The sequence below is a fragment of the Oryctolagus cuniculus genome, chromosome 3 (genome assembly GCF_051225735.1).
Source record: "Oryctolagus cuniculus isolate XC-2025 breed Fujian yellow rabbit chromosome 3, ASM5122573v1, whole genome shotgun sequence".
NCBI classification, from domain to species: domain Eukaryota; kingdom Metazoa; phylum Chordata; class Mammalia; order Lagomorpha; family Leporidae; genus Oryctolagus; species Oryctolagus cuniculus.
Genome location: NC_142869.1, coordinates 13,364,848 through 13,385,873, shown reverse-complemented (window position 1 = coordinate 13,385,873; position 21,026 = coordinate 13,364,848). Strand labels below are relative to the sequence as shown.

General features: G+C 38.8%; 1 protein-coding gene across 1 annotated transcript in view; it reads left to right on the top strand.

Moving 5' to 3' along the window:
• Window positions 1-11,909, top strand: part of NYAP2 (neuronal tyrosine-phosphorylated phosphoinositide-3-kinase adaptor 2) — a 346,323-nt gene extending 334,414 nt beyond the window's left edge. Inside the window, exon 7 of the mRNA XM_089328956.1 lies at window positions 11,789-11,909. Within this exon, the coding sequence (XP_089185082.1) occupies window positions 11,789-11,830 (42 nt within the window). The 3' untranslated portion in view covers window positions 11,831-11,909. The remainder of the gene's footprint in view (window positions 1-11,788) is intronic.
• Window positions 11,910-21,026: the final 9,117 nt, after the last annotated feature.

Sequence of the window (21,026 nt, the reverse complement as noted above, 5' to 3'; positions counted from 1 at the left end):
AACTATGCAATTGTGAAAAGATTAATAACCAGAACATACAAAGAGATCAAGAAACTTCACAACAACTAAACAAGCAATACATGGACTTAAGACGTTTTTTCAAAAGAAGAAAGCCAAATGGCCAACAGGCTCATGAAAGACTGTTCAGGATCACTGGCTATCAGGGAAATGCAAGTCAAAAGCACAATGAGGTCTCATCTCACTCCAGTTAGAAAATCTTTCATACAGAAACCAACAAACAGCAAATGCTGGTGAGGATGTGAGAAAAAGGTTCCCTGATCCACTGTTGGTGGGAATGTAAACTGGTAAGCCCTATGAAAGACAGTATGGAGATACCTCAAAAATCTTGAATATAGACATACCATATGACTCAGCCATCCCAGTGCTGGGAATTTATCCAAGGGAAATGAAAACAGTAAACCAAAGAGCTATCTGTACTTCCATGTTTATTACAGCTCAATTCACAATAGCTAAGACATGGAATCAACCTAAATGCCCATTAACCAATGACTGGATAAAGCAATTATTGGAAATGTACACTATGGAATACTACACAGAGGTAAAAAAAAATGAAATCCAGTCATTTACAACAAAATGGATGAATCTGTAAAGCATACTTAGTGAGATGAGCCAGTCCCAAATGGACAAATACCATACGTTCTCCCTGATTTGTGAGAACTAATAGAGATCCTAAAACGAAATCTGTAGAAGTGAAATTGACAATTCAAGAAGGGATAACTTGAGCTGCCTTTGTCTTTACTGTCCAGGATCAGTTTCTTTTTCTTTGTTTTTCCATCTTTTTTTTCTTCATACTACTTGTTGAACTCTCCTCAACACAGTTAATTGTATGTGTATAAATTCCATTGAAAATATATCTCAGTAAAAAATAAGAGTGAGTATAAGAGAGGAGGAAGTTTGTAACTGTAAAGCTTTATAGTTCTGCATACATTCCAATAGACTTACTTCTATGGGTACACTTTAAAAATTTGTCATGATCCTCTGAATCCTATTAAACTTGATGGTAAAAATGCCATCTTAATTGTTAAAGTAATCATATTAAATGTTAAAGTGAACATATAGATAGGATTAAGTGTTAAAGAAATCATACAAATAGGAACAAGTGTCTGGTAACAATAATAGATATATTTAAAAAGGAGAGAATGTCTAACATTGGAAGCAATCCACACAGCAGACTCATAGAATGACAATTTCTTTAAGTAACACTCTGATCTCAGTATCAGCCCTTAAGTCTTCCTGGTCTGGATGAAAAGCACGTAAGAACATTTCAGACATGGAAAGCCAAGACACCGTGGCAAAAAATGTTCTACATCAAGGATCTCTATGAGAACCCAGTGGAAAGACGTGGCCATCAAAGAAGGGTATACTTTTCTCTAAAGGGAAGAGAGAATTCCCACTTTGCTTAGGGCTTTGTCTAAATACTGATGGAGTTTGTGGACTCAAAGGACTTCCACAGCCTAGGCAGTTCATTTTAAGGTTCTCAGGTGGTCACTGACATCATACATAAGAGTGTTAATTGTTAAATTAACAATAGGAGTCACTGTGCACTAACTCCCCATACAGGGCCTTTGTCCTCAATGACTTGTATTGAGAGTTAACTCTAAAACCACTTCTCAAACAGTTTTGTGTGTGTGTACACGTGGGTGTGTGCAAATTGTTGAAATCTTTACTTGGTATAGAGTTGGTCTTTTGTGTACAAATTAATTGGAAATGAATCTTAATGGAGAATAGGAATGGCAAGGGGAGAGGGCAGGGGAGGCGTGGGAATAATAACTATATTCCTAAAGTTGTAATTGTGAAATTTATATTCCTAAAAAATAAAAGAAATATACATTTTAAATAGAAAACTACAGACTGATGCCCTTGATGAATGTAATACCAAATATCAACAAAAGAAAAAGTTGTTTTTTCTATAATATAAGCAAAATAGATAAATGCCAGGAAAAGTTGCTGATAATATAATTGCAAGGATTAAATCTGTAAATTTAATCTCAGAAAGTTAATTCTAGATTCCCGGGGAATCTTTCTTCTGACAAGGGCCATTTAGGTATTTATAAATCATTTCTGGGTTACACCAAATTATCAACTCAACAATTAGCCCTTTATTGAATTTAAAGTCCCATCTACAGTTGCCATGGCAGGGCAAGATCAGACAAAATGATTTTACAAGCCTTATACAGCCTGCAGGTCAGACATTCCTCACCCCTGATAAGCACATACCAAATGCTATAGGGGAATATTAGATTTTACTGCCTTGAACTTCAGATCCTTAATGGATTTTTATATGCCAGTTTACTGGTTACCTCTAAATCCACATAACTGGGTTATTGTGATAAATAATTTTATGCCTCAACCTGAGCGGGTCTTGTGTTGTCTAGATTAAACATTGTTTTGGAGTTTGCTGGAGAGAATTCTCTGAATGAGATCAGCATTTGAACTGGTAGAATGAGAAAAGTAGATTGTGCACCACAGTGTGCACAGGCATCATCCAATCCGTTGATGGTGTGAATATAACAAAAGAAGGAGGAAGGAGGGATTTGCTTCTATTTTCCCTGTCTTGGGGATTGAGATGGGACATATCATCTCATCTTTTCCGGCCCTGGTACTGACATTCACATCATTGAAACCCTGGTTCTCACATCTTCAGACTTGGGCTGAATTGAACCACCAGCTTCCTGGCTCTCCAACTTGTAGAAGATAGATCATAGTACTTCTCACTCTCTATGATCACATGAATATGTAATTTCATGTGTAATTACTTATGTAAAAATATATAATATACATTACATCCCTTATTGGTTTGTTTTCTCTTGCTCATTCTATTCCTCTTTCTCACTAACGCAGTTGTATTAGGGTTGGTAATCTATTTGTCGATTGGGTATAAAATCTCTTCTGAGAATGTGACCTTCTCTTCATCCCATAGCTTAAGTTCCTGGTTGTGATTCCATCTTCTCTCACCTGGTCTATGCAAGCAGCCTCCATCTAGGCCTCATTGCTCTTTTCAGGCTTCCTTCTAACTCATCCTTCACATTTTCTCCAGAAGATATTTCCAACCAGGTCATATCCCCCTGTTCCATTAAAGCTTTAACGATTCTCAGTTGTCTGTGAAGAAAGTTCCCAGTGCTTTGCAAAGCAAAGAATTTATTCTATCCTCTCTTTTCAATTAACATTTTATGAGCAAGATATGATAAGCTTTTGTACTTACCCAAATAATCTGCTGAAATATCATTCTTTCCTGTAGGAATTGAGCTGCATCCAATATAGATAGTAGAACTTCAGTACATGTTTATTAAATTAATGAATGAATAAGTAAAGCAATAAATGAGATTATAAAACCATAATAATTCTTTTGTTTGCTTGATTCCAGAATTAGATAGCATTTTTTCTACTTCAAAAATATATTTATAGTCTTCTGTACCAATCAAATCCAATATGATGAGAAAATAAAACCATTCTTTTCCCACATATTTAGGGCTTTGATTAGAATACAGTCTTACCAGAGTTTATTCTAAATACATATTTATTGAATGAGTTAATACTTGAATCACTAAATGGATGAATGAATTAATACATGTTCATTCTGAGCTCAAGAACTCTGCTTAAACATAGTTAATTAAATTTAGCCATCAGTTCTACTTGAGCGTTCTCATTTTAGAATCAAAAACTTCAATGCCTAACATAGTTAAATGTCTAGGTAGTCTTAAAAAAGGCTATATTTGAATGCAAAATTAGAGCCAAAAAACATGTGTTCAGTGTTTTATTTATTACAATTCATGGTGTAAAAGTTGTGCTCTGTTAAAAGCATCCACCCACAAATATTAGTCTCCTTTTCAGGATTCATTCATTCACTCTAACTAAATTAATGTTACATAGAATCCCAGCTAATAAAGAGTTATAAGACAGTTTAGTCACATCACCTGTGAGCATGGATGCTCCAAGAACAGGGAACTAGGGCCCTGACATTTTGTAGAAGGTGTGTGATTAATGTGAGATGGTGAATGGCAATGGCTGAGAATCAACAACAGTAAAAGGACAAGGATAGCAGCTCAATGGTAAGAGCTGAATGTGTGCAAAGGATAATAAAAGGCTTCCATAGCTTGTTTGAGCTATAATGCCAGGTCAGTCTGTAGAATTGAACCAATCTTGGCTGATAAAAACCAACTTTGAGGATAAATAAAAGGCTTCCATAGATTGTTGGGGCTACAAGGTCAGGGCCAATCCAAAGAATTGAACCAATCTTGGTAGATATAAACCAGCTTTCTCAGTTTCTTTTATTACCCTTAACACTTTCATAATTAAAATCCTTTTGATGGTAATTCACTGAAGATTGGTGGGACACATATTTTGCTTTCTGGTTGAGATTGGGGATGTTGGGTGTCTCTGAGTTGGTATGATGAAAAATAGCCTAGACTTTAGGTAAGCAAATTAGTTAATCTCATATCAATTACAGGTTTATTTCTCCTGTTTGGTTACAAGAAGGACTGATGAAAGTTTAATTGCCTAGAGGCAGAAAACTGTCAAAACTTGCATTTATTCCCTGTGTCTCTTGGATTTTTAACAGCCTAGGTTCCAGATATAATTTCCAAGTCAAATAAACACACCCCTCCTGAAAGGGAATTGAGAACATGAAGTAAAAAAGAAACTTAAAATGTTTTTCTTATTTTCAGGTAAGGATGACAGTGAATCAATAGATCTATTCTTGGATGTTATTACAGGTTTAGGCATACTTCAAAGCAGATCTGTGAATTGATTTGCCATAACCTATTGTGTTTTCTGGTTTTCCAAGATATGACAACTTCAGATTTCTACATGTCTCTGGGATTATTTAATGTGGGAATGATTTTTAACAATATCCCTGACAATTAAGTAGTCCATACTTTGCATTCCTTGTCATAATCACATTTTTAAAATGTGTGTTTTCTTTGGTGATTCTATATATACTGCTTCTCCTAGAAGGCTTTCTACTGCATGAACAGGGGGACATATATATTCTATCCACTGTGATTTACCAGCATATAGCATGATGCCCACCATTCCTAGTGCTTTGTTAATGACTGTTCAATTAGGCAATGATCATGTGAATGTGAAGGCTGAATATTGGACAGAAAAGGTCATCAAATGACAGAATCATCGATGATTGCTAAACTCAAGCAAAAACTAAAATTTTCTAAAAATGGAGTAAGATATTGTGTGGGCTGTTGAGTTTTCTTTTGCCTAATGACAATGTTGCACTTGGAAACTGCTAGCAATCAAGAATCATTCAGTATGTATTAAGCTTTAAAGGCAGACCCCATTTTCACTCAGTCTTGTCCTAACCAGTCAGGTTTCTCTTGGTTTTCCAGTCTGCTTGCATCTGTAATCTTTTTAACGATGCTATCTGTCTCTTTATACATTACAAGACACTTCTTCCTTTTTCATGGAGTGCTTATTACCTTTTTGTTACAGTCAAACTCATTATCATTTTCTGAATTTTAAAGATAAAAACTCCTGAGCATTCTTTCTGTACCTTGTAACCTCAGTCTTTATTTCCAATCCATTGCCTTTGGTAACTGTCTGAATACATTTAGTTTTATTTTCATTGTTTTTATTTTTAACTGGCAGATAAAATTTGAATGTATTTATGGAGTACCATGTTATGTTTTGATATATTTTATGTTTTATAAAGTCCAAATCAGGATAGGCATGCCTATCTCCTCAAACATTTTTATTCATAGTCAAAATATTCAAAATCCTATCTTCCAGCGCTTTTCATAAAAAAAAAAAACAGTGCATTAACATCGTCTGTAGTCGCCCTATTGTGCAATAGAATACCAGAACTTTCTATTCCTAACTATAACGTAGTAACTGCTAAAATCCTTTCCAAATCCCTCCTTATTCCCTACTTTGTCTAGCCTCAGATAAATACCATTCTACTTTCAACTGCTGTAAGGTTAAAGTTTTTCAGATTTTATGTATGTTGAAATCACATTGTGTTTATCTTTATGGGCTTGACTTATTTCTCTTAACATATTTACCTTCTGTTTCAGCTCTGTTGTTATGTAAGCATTTTTCTGTTTCCTGAGTACCATGAATCCACTGAAGTCAATCACCTTGTATCTCATGAGGTTCCTAGTACCTGGAGTGAATCTGACACCCATCATGATACCAATTAGCGTTGGTAGAATGACTGAATATATTAATCTCAATATGAATTTAAAAATCTTCTTACTAGTTGTTCTGGTTAATATAATGCATCAACTTGACTGAACAAGAAGGTATCCAGATATCTGGTCAAACATTCGGGTGTTTCTGTGAGATGTTCTTGAAGGGCTTTACCAATTAAATCGATAGACTGATTAAATCGTACTGCTAGTCCTAATGTGAGTGGGCCTCATTCAGTCCCTAGAAGAGTTCAATAAAACTGAAAGATTGATCCTTCTCTAAATAAGAGATAATTCTGCCTTCCTGCATAACTTTGAGTGTAGCTATTGGTTTGAGCTGAGACATCGTCCTCTGTACTGCACTTTCAGAACTGAATGCAAGTGTCACCTCCTCCTGGTCTCAAGGCTGCTGGCCTTTCACCTGGAGCCATATCTTCACTCCCCTGGGTCACCATCTTCCTAACTGCAAGTCTTGGGACTTCACACTGCCACCATAATCAGTTGAGACAATTCCTTATAATAAATCTCTTTCTCGGGCCGGCGTCGTGGCTCACTTGGTTAATCCTCCGCCTGCGGCGCCGGCATCCCATATGGGCGGCGGGTTCTAGTCCTGGTTGCTCCTCTTCCAGTTCAGCTCTCTGCTGTGGCCTGGGAGGGCTGTGGAGGTTGGTCCAAGTGCTTGAGCCCTGCACCCACATGGGAGACCAGGAAGAAGCACCCGGCTCTTGGCTTTGGATCAGCACAGTGCCAGCCTTAGCGGCCACTTGGGGAGTGAACCAACGGAAAGAAAACCTTTCTCTCTGTCTCTGTCTCTCACTGTCTGTAACTCTACCTGTCAAATAAAAAAAAATCTTTCTCTGCAGAATGCTGACAATAGAGCATTTGCTAGTAGAAACACCATATTTTTTTGTCTCTGACTTTCTAATGTTCTCCGACATTTTCTCTTCTATTATGTTAGTTATGTATGTGACTGAGGCTTTAAAATTAGCACTTTTTATTTAGTAACATTTATTCTCACTTTCTTTGTATGCTGGTACAATTTTCTAGTATTTCCTTCATTCAAATAATGAGTTTAAAGGATTTTTTAAAGACTTTTATTTAATAAATGCATTTTTCATAGGTGCAACTTTAGGAATATAGTGGTTCTTGCCCCTATGCCCACCCTGCCACCTGACTCCCATCCCTCCTCCTTCTCCCTCTCTCATCCCCTTCTTCATTACAGCTCATTTTTAGTTTGATTTTATAAACAGAGGATCAATTACATGTTAAGTACATATTTCAACAGTTTGAACCCCCACAAAAAACATATAGAGTATTGTTAAAATGATCATATTAAATGTTAAAGTCACCATATAAATAGGTTTAAATGTAAAAGTGATCATATAAATAACATCAAGTGCCTGGTAACTATTGGGATTGCATCAAATTGAGAAGTTTCTGTACTGCAAAAGAAAGAGTCAGGAGAGTGAAGAGACAACTGACAGAATGGGAAAAAATATTTGCAAACTATGCAACAGATAAAGGGTTAATAACCAGAATCTACAAAGAGATCAAGAAACTCCACAAAAACAAAACAAACAACCCACTTAAGAGATGGGCCAAGGACCTCAATAGACATTTTTCAAAAGAGGAAATCCAAATGGCCAACAGGCACATGAAAAATGTTCAAGGTCATTAGCAATCAGGGAAATGCAAATCAAAACCACAATGAGGTTTCACCTCACCCCGGTTAGAATGGCTCACATGCAGAAATCTACCAACAACAGATGCTGGCGAGGATGTGGGGAAAAAGGGACACTAACCCACTGTTGGTGGGAATGCAAACTGGTCAAGCCACTATGGAAGTCAGTCTGGAGATTCCTCGGAAACCTGAAGATAACCCTACCGTTCGACCCAGCCATCCCACTCCTTGGAATTTACCCAAAGGAATTTAAATTGGCAAACAAAAAAGCGGTCTGCAGCCTAATGTTTATTGCAGCTCAATTCACAATAGCTAAGACCTGGAACCAACCTAAATGCCCATCAACGGTAGACTGGATAAAGAAATTATGGGATATGTACTCTTTAGAATACTATACTGCAGTAAGAAACAATGAAATGCAGTCATTTGCAACAAAATGGAGGAATCTGGAACACATCATGCTGAGTGAAATAAGCCAGTTCCAAAGGGAAAAATACCATATGTTCTCCCTGATCGGTGACAACTGACTGAACACCAAAAAGCAAACCTGTTGAAGTGAAATGGACACTATGAGAAATGGTGACTTGATCAGCATAGCCCTGACTGTTAATGAACAACTTAATACATTATCCCTCTTAGTAGTTTTTTTTGTCTGTTCTACTTAATATGACTGGTTTAATTCTGTAATTAATACACAGTTATTCTTAAGTGTTGAAAATTAACTGAAATGTGATCCCTGTTAAACATAAGAGTGGGAATAAGAGAGTGAAGAGATGTATAATTTGGGACATGCTCAAGCTGACTTGCCACAAATGGTAGAGTTAAAAACATACCAGGGGATTCCAATTCAATCCCATCAAGGTGGCATGTACCAATGCCATCTCACTATTCCAAGTGATCAATTTCAGTTCACAATTGATCATAATGAAAGGACTAAGAGTCAAAGGGAGCACATAAACAAGTCTAGTACCTGCTAACACTAACCGATAGAATAAAGGGGAGAGTGATCCAACATGGGAAGTGAGATACTCAGCAGACTCATAGAATGGCAGATGTCCTAAATAGCACTCTGGCCTCAGAATCAGCCCTAAAGGCATTCGGATCTGGCTGAAAAGCCCATGAGAGTATTTCAGGCATGGAAAGCCAAGACACTCTGGCAAAAGATCTCTGTGAGTGAGATCCCAGTGGAAAGAACAGGTCTTCAAAGAAGGAGGTACCTTTCTCTGAAGGGAGGAGAGAACCTCCACTTTGAATATGACCTTGTCTAAACAAGATAAGAGTCGGAGAACTCAGAGGGCTTCCATAGCCTTGGAAACTCATGACTGGAGCATAGGGAGATTACTGATGCCATAGACAGGAGTGTCAATTCATAAAGTCAACAACAGGAGTCACTGTGCACTTACTCCTCATGTAGGATCTCTGTCCTTAATGTGCTGTGCATTGAGATTTAATGCTATAACGAGTACTCAAACAATATATTTCACTTTGTGTTTCTATGGGGGTGCAAACTGTTGAAATCTTTACTTAATGCATACTAAACTGATCTTCTGTAAAAAAAAAAAGAAATTATCAATTCCCAACTTGACTCTCACTGGGATTAAACATGACAATAGGTCTGATCTGATTTCATCATCATTTAAAAAAAATCATCTATTATTTTTCACTTTATGTTTCTGTGTGGGAGCAAACTGTTGAAATCCTTACTTAATGTATACTAAGCTGATCTTCTGTATATTAAGATAATCGAAAATGAATCTTGATGTGAATGGAAGGGGAGAGGGAGTGGGAAAGGGGAGGGTTGTGGGTGGGAGGGACGGTATGGGGGGAAAGCTATTGTAATCCATAAATCGTACTTTGGAAATTTATATTCATTAAATAAAAGTTAAAAAAATAATAATAGACAGAATTAAAAAGGAAGGAATGTCCAATATGGAAAGCAGTCTACACAGCAAACCCTTAGAACGACATTCACTGTAAATAACACTCTTCCCTCAGAATCAAACCTTAAGGCTACCTGATCTGACTGAAAGGCCTGTGAGAGCATTTCAGGCATGGAAAGCCAAGACTCTGTGGCAAAAAATATTGGACATGAAGGATCTCTGTGAGACCTCAATGGAAAGTAGGGGCCATCAAAGAAGGATGTACTTTTCTCTGAAGGGAGGAGAGAACTTTCACTTTGCTTATGGCTATGTCCAAATACTGATAGAGTCTATGGTCACCAAAGCCTTCCATAGCCTTGATAGCCCATGGCAAGAGCCTCGGGTGATCACTGGTGTCATAAATAAGAGTGCTAATTGTTAAAGGATTTTTAAAATTATACTTCTGGATTTTTCATTAATTTCCCAACCAAAAGGAACAAATATTAATACTATTTCTTCATGTTCACATACAACATATAGCCCTGTCAATTACTTTATATTGATTTAATTGCTTTGGATATGCTTTGGAACTTTGAGAGATTAATGTTTTTTTTTTAATGATCAATCATTAGCAGAGGTTTTAATAGAACATGAAATGTTTTATGTCAATTTGAGCATATATTTACAGCTGTATAAAAGCGTAAGTACCTGGAGAGGGTATTTAGCGTATTTAGATACCTATCTCCTATATCGAAGTGCCTATGTCCGGAACTGTCTACCTCTAGTCCCTGACTCCAGTTTCCTTCCAATTCAGACCCTGCAAGGCAGCAATGATGGCTCAAATAATTGGATTCTACTACTCAAGTGGGAGACCTGGATCAAATCCCCAGTTCCTGGTTTTAGTGAGGCTTAATGGCAGCTGTTATGAGTATTTAGAGACTGAATCATTGATGGAGTTTTCACTCTCTCTCAAATGAATACATTAAAGTTTAATTGACATATTATCCTTTAAAACTAAAGTTTTGTTAGTAAAGCAAGAGTGTCTTATACATCCAGTTTATATATTAAGGCCAATATTCTGGAGGATAAAGGTATGGTAAAGCTACAGTTGTACAATTCAGGGTTTCATTGAAACTTAGAAGGACTGTTTTAAAATTATAGACAATATTAATGATTATGATAATTGATAATAAAAATAAATACAAAAAAATCTTTGGAAACTAAGCCACAGTCAAACCTAATAATTATAACTTATATGATATAGGTTTGCAGAATAGCCAGCCAGAAGCAAAACAGTATTATTGCTTAGAATATTTTTTGGACCTTAACATTTGCAGGAAAAAAACAGTCTTTCAAAAATGTTAGTAAAATCATTTTAGTCTGTGGTATAAAAGCAGCCAGTGTCTTCTTGCCTTTGGTATGCCATCAATTTCCTTTTAGAATCCAGAAATCCCCATGTGTTCTGACCCCTGTACAGCTATTCCTGAAAATGAAGTTTCAGTGCCTGAGACCTCCTTTGTGCTGAGTTTATTTCTTCTTTGGTGTGTTTGTACTTTATGTTTGTTTCATACTCCCTTTTAGAAATCTTTTTTGTTCTTATCTTTCAGCTCTGAGCTCAGAAATCACTCTTATACCTCCTCTATGAATCCTGGCTGATATAATATCTTTGCTTCTTACCCTAAAAATCTACACCTTACTGTGCTTATTCATTAGGTTCATTTATTAGGAATAGTCTTCTTAATTTATTTCTCTGAGATTCCCTATTAGAATTCAAACTCCATGGGAGCAGGGACCCTGACCACCTGGTTCATTGCCGTATTCCTAACTCCCAGGAAACTACCTTACAAGCAGCAAGAGCTGTGCTTGAGTGAATTAATGGGTCACACATTAATCATAGCATTGTTGACACTTTCCAGAAACACCCATAAGCTGGAATTTGGGAGTTATTTGCAGAGTGGATGATCAGATTTGTAACCACCAAAAATCTTCACTCAAGGAATTCTGACTTTGACTTCTCTTCCAACATTTTAAATCAGGTATCTATTTCTTTTAAAATTATGAATATTTATTTATTAATTTATTCATTTTAGAGAGAAGCAGCAAAGGACTTCCACTGCTGGTTCACTCCCTAGATGCCTACAATGGATAGAGATGGATGAAGATCAAAGCCAGGAGCCAGCAACTCAATGCAAGTAATCATGTGGATAGCAGGAACCCAATTTCTTGAGCTCCTTTTGCTTCCTCTCAGGGCCTGAATTAGCAGGAAACTGGAGTCAGAAGCTGGAATGGAGCTGAAATGTGGGTCTTACCTAGTGTCTCAACTACGAGGTTAAATGCCTGACTTGAGTAAATATTTCTTAATTTAAAATATGCAGGTTATGCAAGGATAAATTATATTCTCTTAGGTATTTTGCTCTGACAATGGTTTCAAGCTTTCATACAGAAAAAAATCTTCACACCAAATAAGACAGTTGAACATTTATTATAGAATTAGATGAAGTCATGTTAATATAAAAAAATTTCAAAGATATATTTTAAAGAAAATAGAGATAAAATTACTATGGAAAAATTGCTATTACTGAGAACTGAAAGTTTAATTTGTCATAGAAACAACTTCTTTGTGCTGAGACTCATAAACTGTCAGAACAAAGACATTGCTTAAAGACACTTGGGAACGTACATTTCCCTGAAGTCACTGGAAAAACATTTCATAATGTCATTTATGTTGATTCCTGGAACATCAAAAGATGAAACCAGGTGAAGAAGGTCTGGCAAAAATCCAGTTTCAGGTGCGCTTTTGGCAGATATCCAAGGGGCGGGAGCATGAGTATCTCAGGATGCCCTGGTGTTTGGCGTAGGATTGCTATTTCTGGAAGAGCCCATGAGGTGGATCCTTGCCAGGATTTACTTTATCTCCAAGGGATCTATATCCTGGTGGGATTGTAGGAGTAGTGGGAAAATTTGCTTAGCCATCACAATCTGTAAATTTCTCTTAGTTTATAAAGAAGTGTAGTTTTCAATAATTTATGATAAGGGAGAAAAACCCCACAAAAATCCATATAACCTCAGCCTTTATTTCTTCATTAGGTTTTTTTTTTTTTTTTTTTTTTTTTACAGGCAGAGTGGACAGTGAGAGAGAGAGACAGAGAGAGAAAGGTCTTCCTTTGCCGCTGGTTCACCCTCCAATGGCCGCCGCTGCAGCCGGCGCACCGCGCTGATCCTGGCAGGAGCCAGGAGCCAGGTGCTTTTCCTGGTCTCCCATGGGGTGCAGGGCCCAAGCACCTGGGCCATCCTCCACTGCACTCCCTGGCCATAGCAGAGAGCTGGCCTGGAAGAGGGGCAACCGGGACAGAATCCGGTGCCCCGACCGGGACTAGAACCCGGTGTGCCGGCGCCGCAAGGTGGAGGATTAGCCTATTGAGCCACGGCGCCGGCTCCTTCATTAGGTTTTGACTACTCACTGGATGCTGGAGAAGATACCTGAAAGATTGATAAGATGCAGTTATTTTGGAAACTAACAGCTTAGTATATGGTACAAATATATCTGCTAGAGATTATAATGTATTGCATGAACAGTGGAGAGCACCAAACTCAACTTTAAAGAAAACATGAAATAAATATTGTCCTGTGCAGGATAAAGGTTTGCAAATCAGGTCTTAGGATGGGTTTCTCCCCTGCCTTATAATTTAATGTCAAGCTGATAAATTTTTTTCTTTCCCCAAATTGTGGTTAAAAACCCCAGTGCCCAGAGGGACAAATATTATATGTTCTCCCTGATTGGTGACAACTAACCGAGCATCAAAAAGGAAACCTGGTGAAGTGAAATGGACACTATGAGAAACAATGACTTGATCAGCCCTTATCATCACTGTTGATGTACAATCTAATACTACATCCCTTTTAGTATTTTTGTTTGTTGTACTTAATACCATTGGTTGAGCTATGTAATTAACACACAATTATTCTTATGTGTTTAAAGTTAACTGAAAAGTGATCTCTGTTAAATATAAGAATGGGAATAAGAGAGGGAGGCGATGTACAATTTGGGACATGCTCAAGCTGACTTGACCCAAGTGGTGGAGTTAGAAATGTGCCAGGGGATTCCAATACAATCCCATCAAGGTTGCATGTACCAATCCCACCTCACTAGTCCAAATGATCAATTTCAGGTCACAATAGACCATAATGATAGGTCTAAGAGTCAAAGGGATTACATAAACAAGAGTAGTGTCTGCTAATACTAACTGATAGAATAAAAAAGGGAGAGAAGGATCCAACATGGGAAGTGGGATACACAGCAGACTCATAGAATGGCAGTCATCCTAAACAGCACTCTGGCCTCAGAATGAGCACTTAAGGCATTCGGATCTGGCCGAAGAGCCCATGAGAGTATTTTAGGCATGGAAAGCCAAGAAAATCTGGAAAAAAACAAACAAACAAACAAATGGCAGATGTCCTAAACAGCACTCTGGCCTCAGAATCACCCCTAAAGGTGTTTGGATCTGGCTGAAAAGCCCATGAGAGTATTTCAGGCATGGAAAGCCAAGACACTCTGGCAAAAAAAAAAAAAAAAAAAAAAACCTAAATGAAAGATCTCTGTGAGTGAGATCCCAGTGGAAAGAATGGGTCATCAAAGAAGGAGGTACCTTTCTCTGAAGGGAGGAGAACTTTCACTTTGACTATGACCTTGTGGAAGTAAGAGCAAAGTCAGCTAGCTCAGAGGGCTTCCATGGCCTTGGCAACTCATGACTAAAGCCTGGGGAGATTGCTGACGCCTTAAACAAGAGTGTTAATTTGTTAAGTCAACAATAGGAGTCATTGTGCACTTACTCCCTATGTGGGATCTCTGTCCTTAATGTGTAGTTCAATGTGAATTAATGATATGACTAGTGTTCAAACAGTATTTGGCACTTTGTGTTCTGTGTGTGTGCAAACTTATGAAATCTTTACTTAATATATACTAAATTGATCTTCTGTATATAAAGATAAAGATAATCGAAAATGAATCTTGATGTGAATGGAATGGGAGAGGGAGCGGGAGGGAGGGTTGCGGGTGGGAGGGAAGTTATGGGGGGGAAAAGCCATTGTAATCCATAAACTGTAATTTGGAAATTTATATCTACTAAATAAAATTAAAAAAAAAAACAGTGCCATGGACCCCTTAGGTTTTGCCTGTCTTGGAGCTCCCCTCCATGCCATTTTAGCTGGAGGTTTCTGACGCTCATAAACTTCGCTTTTAAATGTTTAAATTTTGCTTTTCTCTTTGCCTTGTCCTTTTTGAAATTCTTCTTCCATGTGAGGCAAAGAACGGAGGCAATAATATTTTCTCCACAGCCATTTCACCTTTAACACTTGGGCCCTGGGAGACTGAAGGAAGCTCCTGTCTCCTGGCTTTGTATCTGCCCAGTTCAGCTGTTGCAGCCATTTGGGGAGTGAACCAGAGGAGGGAAGATCTCTCTGTCTCTCCATCTCTCTGTCTGTAACTCTAGCTCTCAAATAAATAAATTAATTAATTAATCTTAAAAAAATTGTCCCCAACTGTATCTTTGTTTTTTTAAGATTTTTTTATTTATTTATTTGAGAGCTAGAGTTACAGACAGTGAGAGGGAGAGACAGAGAGAAAGGTCTTCCTTCCGTTGGTTCTCTCCCCAGATGGCTGAAAAGGCCAGAGCTGCGCCTATCCAAAGCCAGGAGCCAGGTGCTTCTTCCTGGTCTCCCATGTGGGTGAGAGTCCCAAGGACTTGGGCCATCTTCTACTGCTTTCCCAGGCCATAGCAGAGAGCTGGATTGGAAGAGGAGCAGCCAGGACTAGAACCAGTATCCATATGAGATGCCGGCACTGCAGGCGGAGGATTTACCTATTGAGCCTCAGCACTGGCCCCCCAGCTGTGTCTTAAAAGTTGAATACAGTATTTCAGAGAAGAGAGACAAAGGACACTTTACATAATGACTGCACCACCAAACTGCAGCAAATGGCCTGATGTTCAAACACTGAGGCCAGCCTGTGATGAGGATCCTGATATGGCAAGTAGGAGGCAGAAAATGAGTCTTTAGGGGCAATTAGAGACTAACATGAAAGCTTTTTGAACTACGTTAAGAAGCTTGAATCTCTTAAAAACTGATTCACCCTTTTCAGTATTGTTGGAATCAGTAATTTAGAATGGCTCAGTTTGTCCCTGCCTTCCACCCCAAGGACATGCTCTGTATTTTTCAAACACAGAGTACCAAGGATTTCAGAGGATGGATACTTATTTGAGATGTGGACTAGATAGTTTTCTGTTACAAAAATATCTCATGGATCTTCCTCAGCTTTCTTCATCCACTGTCCAGGTCCTAAGGAAAGCCCTCATTTTCTGTACTCCAGCACTGTCCTGTCTTCTATGGAGTCCTCTCATCACCTTCTCTGTCCCTAGGTCTCACCTGAGATTTTCTATGCCCAGAAGCTATAGATATCAGTAAGGGGAGGAATAGACAAAGAAATACCAGTTTACTGAGTTTTCAAAATTTCAAGCCTCCTTTACCTAGCCAGGAGTGACTGATCATGATAAAAATTATAAGACATTTTTGCTAAAGGACTCCATCTCCATCTGTACTGTGAGAGGCACCATCAAGTCATTCATTTTATAACCTGTGCACTGCCATGCTAAAATAAGAAAAGAAATGAATGTATTTTGTTTTCAGAGAATTTAGCTGGACAAGGAAGAAGCAAGCCTTTTGAGACATTTCTGAGACACTGGGGTGTTTGAGTAGAAGAATGATATTGGCTGTTACTTTTTTTTTTTTTTTGATAGATATTTGGCAGCACATGGATGATCGATTGGAGTGACAACCCCAGAATCATGGAAAATCAGAGTCAGCAGTTTTCACCATGGCAGCAAAACCTCCTTTGCAAAAGGAGAGAGCTGTTAGAGTATCTTGGCGGATACGTGTGGTTTCGAATAGTGCAATGAGTTTACCTACTATTTTCATTAAGCAATGTACCATTAATATTGACAATGTCGCATTGACTTTTGGTTATACTCCCAATAGGAAGAGAGAAGTTGGGTACAGATAGTTAGACGGAGCTCCAGAAAGTTAAGACAGGTGGTTGTAGAGCAGTCACACTCAGACATGCAGCTAGGATTTGAATGTGAAATCGGGCTGTTTGAGGAAAGGAAGCTCTGGTTCATGTTTACCTTGCCAGTAGTTAATGCTTATCTGACTTTGTATATGCAGGGTGGGTGGAGATCTTGAGAGAAAAAGGAGAAGACAGACTTGGCTTCAGACATAAACATAAAGAACTCACATTAGACAAAGAGGAGGAGCATCAAGCAAAAGTCTACACTAAACAAGATTTCTAAAGTCACTCCGTGATCAAATCAGTTCTGAGGTACATTGTAGGCTGGAGTGCTAAGCATTGCATTAACACGTGAGTTCTTTCTTCCAATTCCAAGAATCCTGGATTATTTCCATGGGGAGAATATATTTACAGGATATGAGTTGATGTCCCATTTCTAACTTAAAGTCATTTAGACAGTTATTTATGTTTTGTCCATGACATATTAAATATACATGAATATAAATTTTGTGTAGATATCCATGTATATGTATTTATCTTAATACAAATATATACATTTCTTGGTTAATCTGTGAATGAATTTGAGATAAATCTCTCTTGGGATACTATCCCCTCCAACACATAAAAGGTAACATTTGATACTTCGAAGTTCAAAAAATCTGAGTATAATAATCATTTAGAATTTTTTAAAATTTATTTTTCATTTTATTTGAAAGGCAGAGAGACAGAGGAATCTATCTGCTAATGCACAACTCACATGCCCACAATTCCCAGGGCTGGGTGAGGCCAAAGTCAGGACCCAGGAACTCAATCCTGGTCCACAACATGAATAATATGGACCAAGTACTTAAGCCATCATCACTGCCTTCCCAGGATATGCATTAGCAGGAAGCTGGTTTGGAGCAGATATAGGATTCTTTTTTATTGTTTTTTTTTATTTTTTTATTTTTTGACAGGGAGAGTGGATAGTGAGAGAGAGAGAGAGAGAGAGAGAGAGAGAAAGGTCTTCCTTTTGCCTTGGTTCACCCTCCAATGGCCTCCGCGGCCGGTGTGCTGCGGCCAGCGCACCGCGCTGATCCGAAGGCACGAGCCAGGTGCTTCTCCTGGTCTCCCATGGGGTGCAGGGCCCAAGCACTTGGGCCATTCTCCACTGCACTCCCTGGCCACAGCAGAGAGCTGGCCTGGAAGAGGGGCAACTGGGACAGAATCCGGTGCCCCAACCAGGACTAGAACCCGGTGTGCCGGCGCTGCAGGTGGAGGATTAGCCTATTGAGCCGCAGCGCCGGCCCAGATAAAGAATTCTAAGTAGGCTCTGATTTGGATGTAGATATGCCAAATGACATCTAACCACTGGACAAAATATGTGTCACATAAATGCCATAACCTTATTCTGTTAATGAAAAGAAAAATAACTGTAAGATACAACTACTGTTCTGAGAGTAACCTGCAAAGTTGCCATGATTGGTTCACATTCCTTGGTATAATTTTCTCTTTTTTGCTTATAAAAATCATTTGATTTAGTTGAAAGGCAGAGTTACAGAAAGACACACACACACACACACACACACACAGAGATATTCCATCTGCTGGTTCACTCCCCAAATGGTAGCAATGGCCAGGATTGGTCCAGATGAAAGCTAGGAGCCAGGAGTTTCTTGTGAGTTTCCCATATGGTTGGAGGGACCCAAGCATTTAGCCCATCCTTTCATTGCTTTCTCAGGCACATTAGCAGGGAGCTGGATCAAAAGTGGAACATCCAGGACATAACTTTTGTACACATGCAATGCTGGTGTCACAGGTGGCAGTTTTACCTGCTATGCCACAACACAGGTTCCCATAATTCCCTTGCCATTGGCTACAGTGAAATATTTTGAGAATGCATTCTTTTAGTTAGGACAGGGGTAGTTCTTACCAGGTCATGCAATATTTTCAACAAAATAATATTTAAGATGCAATAAAATGCAAGCTGATACCATTTTCCTTGCTAGAAAGGATGTCACATCCTGGATTTATAATGAGAGGAGCCTAAAATGATCAAAATCATTTAATTCAGTTTGGTTTGTGGCTTGTGCTGACAGTACCAATAATACTCCAGTTATTGGACATTCTAATGTGGAACAAGAAAATGCCTGGGATCTTCTGGGTGTAGTACAAAGTTGTCTATGTGATTCGAGTAATTACACAATCCCAGAAGGGAGGTGTGCATATTGCTCAACAAAATGATGTTCCAGGTAAATTTTGCAGAGTAACTATTCAACACTTTATTTCAAGTTCAGGCAGTACGCATCATTGCAACAAAATCTGCAATTTTTTCTCCTTGAGTTCCATGTCTAGGTCTGTGATCTGAGTATTAGATTGTAGTGAACACATTTGTAACTACGATGTGATACGCTGGTAACATTTCTTAGAGCTGTCCCAGTCATTCCCCTTGGGCTCTTCCTCCTCTGGAAGAACCTTTCCTTTTTTTATCCAGCATCTACTGAAGTTTTAGGCACTTTCATAGTCTCCTCTAAAGCTGCTGCTCCTTGGGAAAATGAGGTGCTTTGGGTCTTAATATGATGAATTAAAACACACGAAGACTTCACTGGGTCTTATAGCCTGGTTTTGAGTCGAAGTGTCTAAATGGCAATCAGACCTTTACATAGTGATAATTAACCTCTTGTTTGCAGAGTGCTTGCCCCTTGTTGGGCCAAAAGAACATGCATGTCACCTTCCTTTGGGTTGCATTCTGTCATAGACCACCGTTTTCAACATTGAGAAGCTGTGTTAAGTACAGAAAAAGATGAAATCTATCCACCACAGTATGTAGACAAAACAATTCACACTTGTTCCTTGATTTCTGAGGTTACTCTGTCATGGGGTGAGTAAGGTTTGTCTCTCCCAAACTTGCAATTGCTTGTTCTCTGCTGCTCTTATGTTAATGATTGATGGATGACAGGCAGAGACTTAATCTAACAATGATGTCTCAGAGGAGGGGCTGATGAGCGGTCTTTGCATTGTTGGGGGTATGACCTCAGAGGGTGGTTCTCATGAGAGGTTTGATTATCTGATTTTGAGTTAGGTCTAGGTTCTCTCTCTGCTTCCTACCCCACCATGATATTGTGGCTTTGAACCAACCATGGCCCAGCCTCCATCAGATGCCAGATAATGGGCCGCCTGATTCTGTAACCTCCAACTGTAAGCTGAAATAAATATTTTCCCCAAAGAAGCTCCATTCAGGTACTTTAGTTACAGTAATGAAAACCAGCCTAGAACTGTGGTGTAGTGGGCTAAGCCTCCACCTGTGGTGCTGGCATCCCATATAGGTGCCGGTTCATGTCCATGCTGCTCCTCTTATGATCCAGCTCTCTGCTATGGCCTGGGAGAGCAATGTAATATGGCCCAATTGCTTGGGCCCCTGCAAGCATGTGGGGGCACCCAAAAGAAGCTCCTGACTTCCACCTGTAACAGCAGCATAAAGGGAATGTCAGCTGGAGACCAACAGCTATGAAGACTGAGCTGACAGTGGGTAACTTGGAGGCAAGGCCCTCTAGGGCATGGGAATGTGGGTTTATAAGAGGCTGGGGACTGCCTCTCAGATGGAGCAGGAACCATGTGGCAGACATAGTCCAGTTAGCCCACTGGTTCTCAACAGGGAGTGATTTTTCTCCCTACCCCATCCCAGGACACTTAGCAATGCCTTGAGATACTTCTGTTTGTCACCATAGTGGGAGGGAGCGGTGGGGATGGTTATCTAGATAATAGGGGTCAGAGGTGCTTCTGGACATCCCACAATGCACAGGACAGTCCCTACAACAAAGAATTATCTGATTCCAATGTAAATTGTGCTGAGGGCAAGAAATAGTAGGTTAGACATACTCATTTTCAATTATTGGAGGATACAATTTAAATTCCTGACATTCAAAACAGAATTTTAGAAAGTATTCCTTCTCTGTGTGCTCTAAAAGATTCTGCATTCTATGGCTTGGGAAATATTTATTTATTTTCTTATTCAGCCCTCCCCCTCTGAAATTCTTTCTCTACCTCTTGGACTATGTATTATGTAACTGGCACTTTAAGGTAGAAAGAAGGTGATATTTCAAATTACAGAAAGGGACTTGAGGGTTATTCACATCAATGAATAACTTTGTGTAGTCTGTTGGCTCTGTCTCAGATTTATTGCAAATGGATTTTTACATACTTTATATTTTCTTTAAATCTTTTAAAAATGTTCTCTCTTTTTTGTTGATTATTATAAGGGAGGAAGATGGGTGAATGGATGGATGGATAGA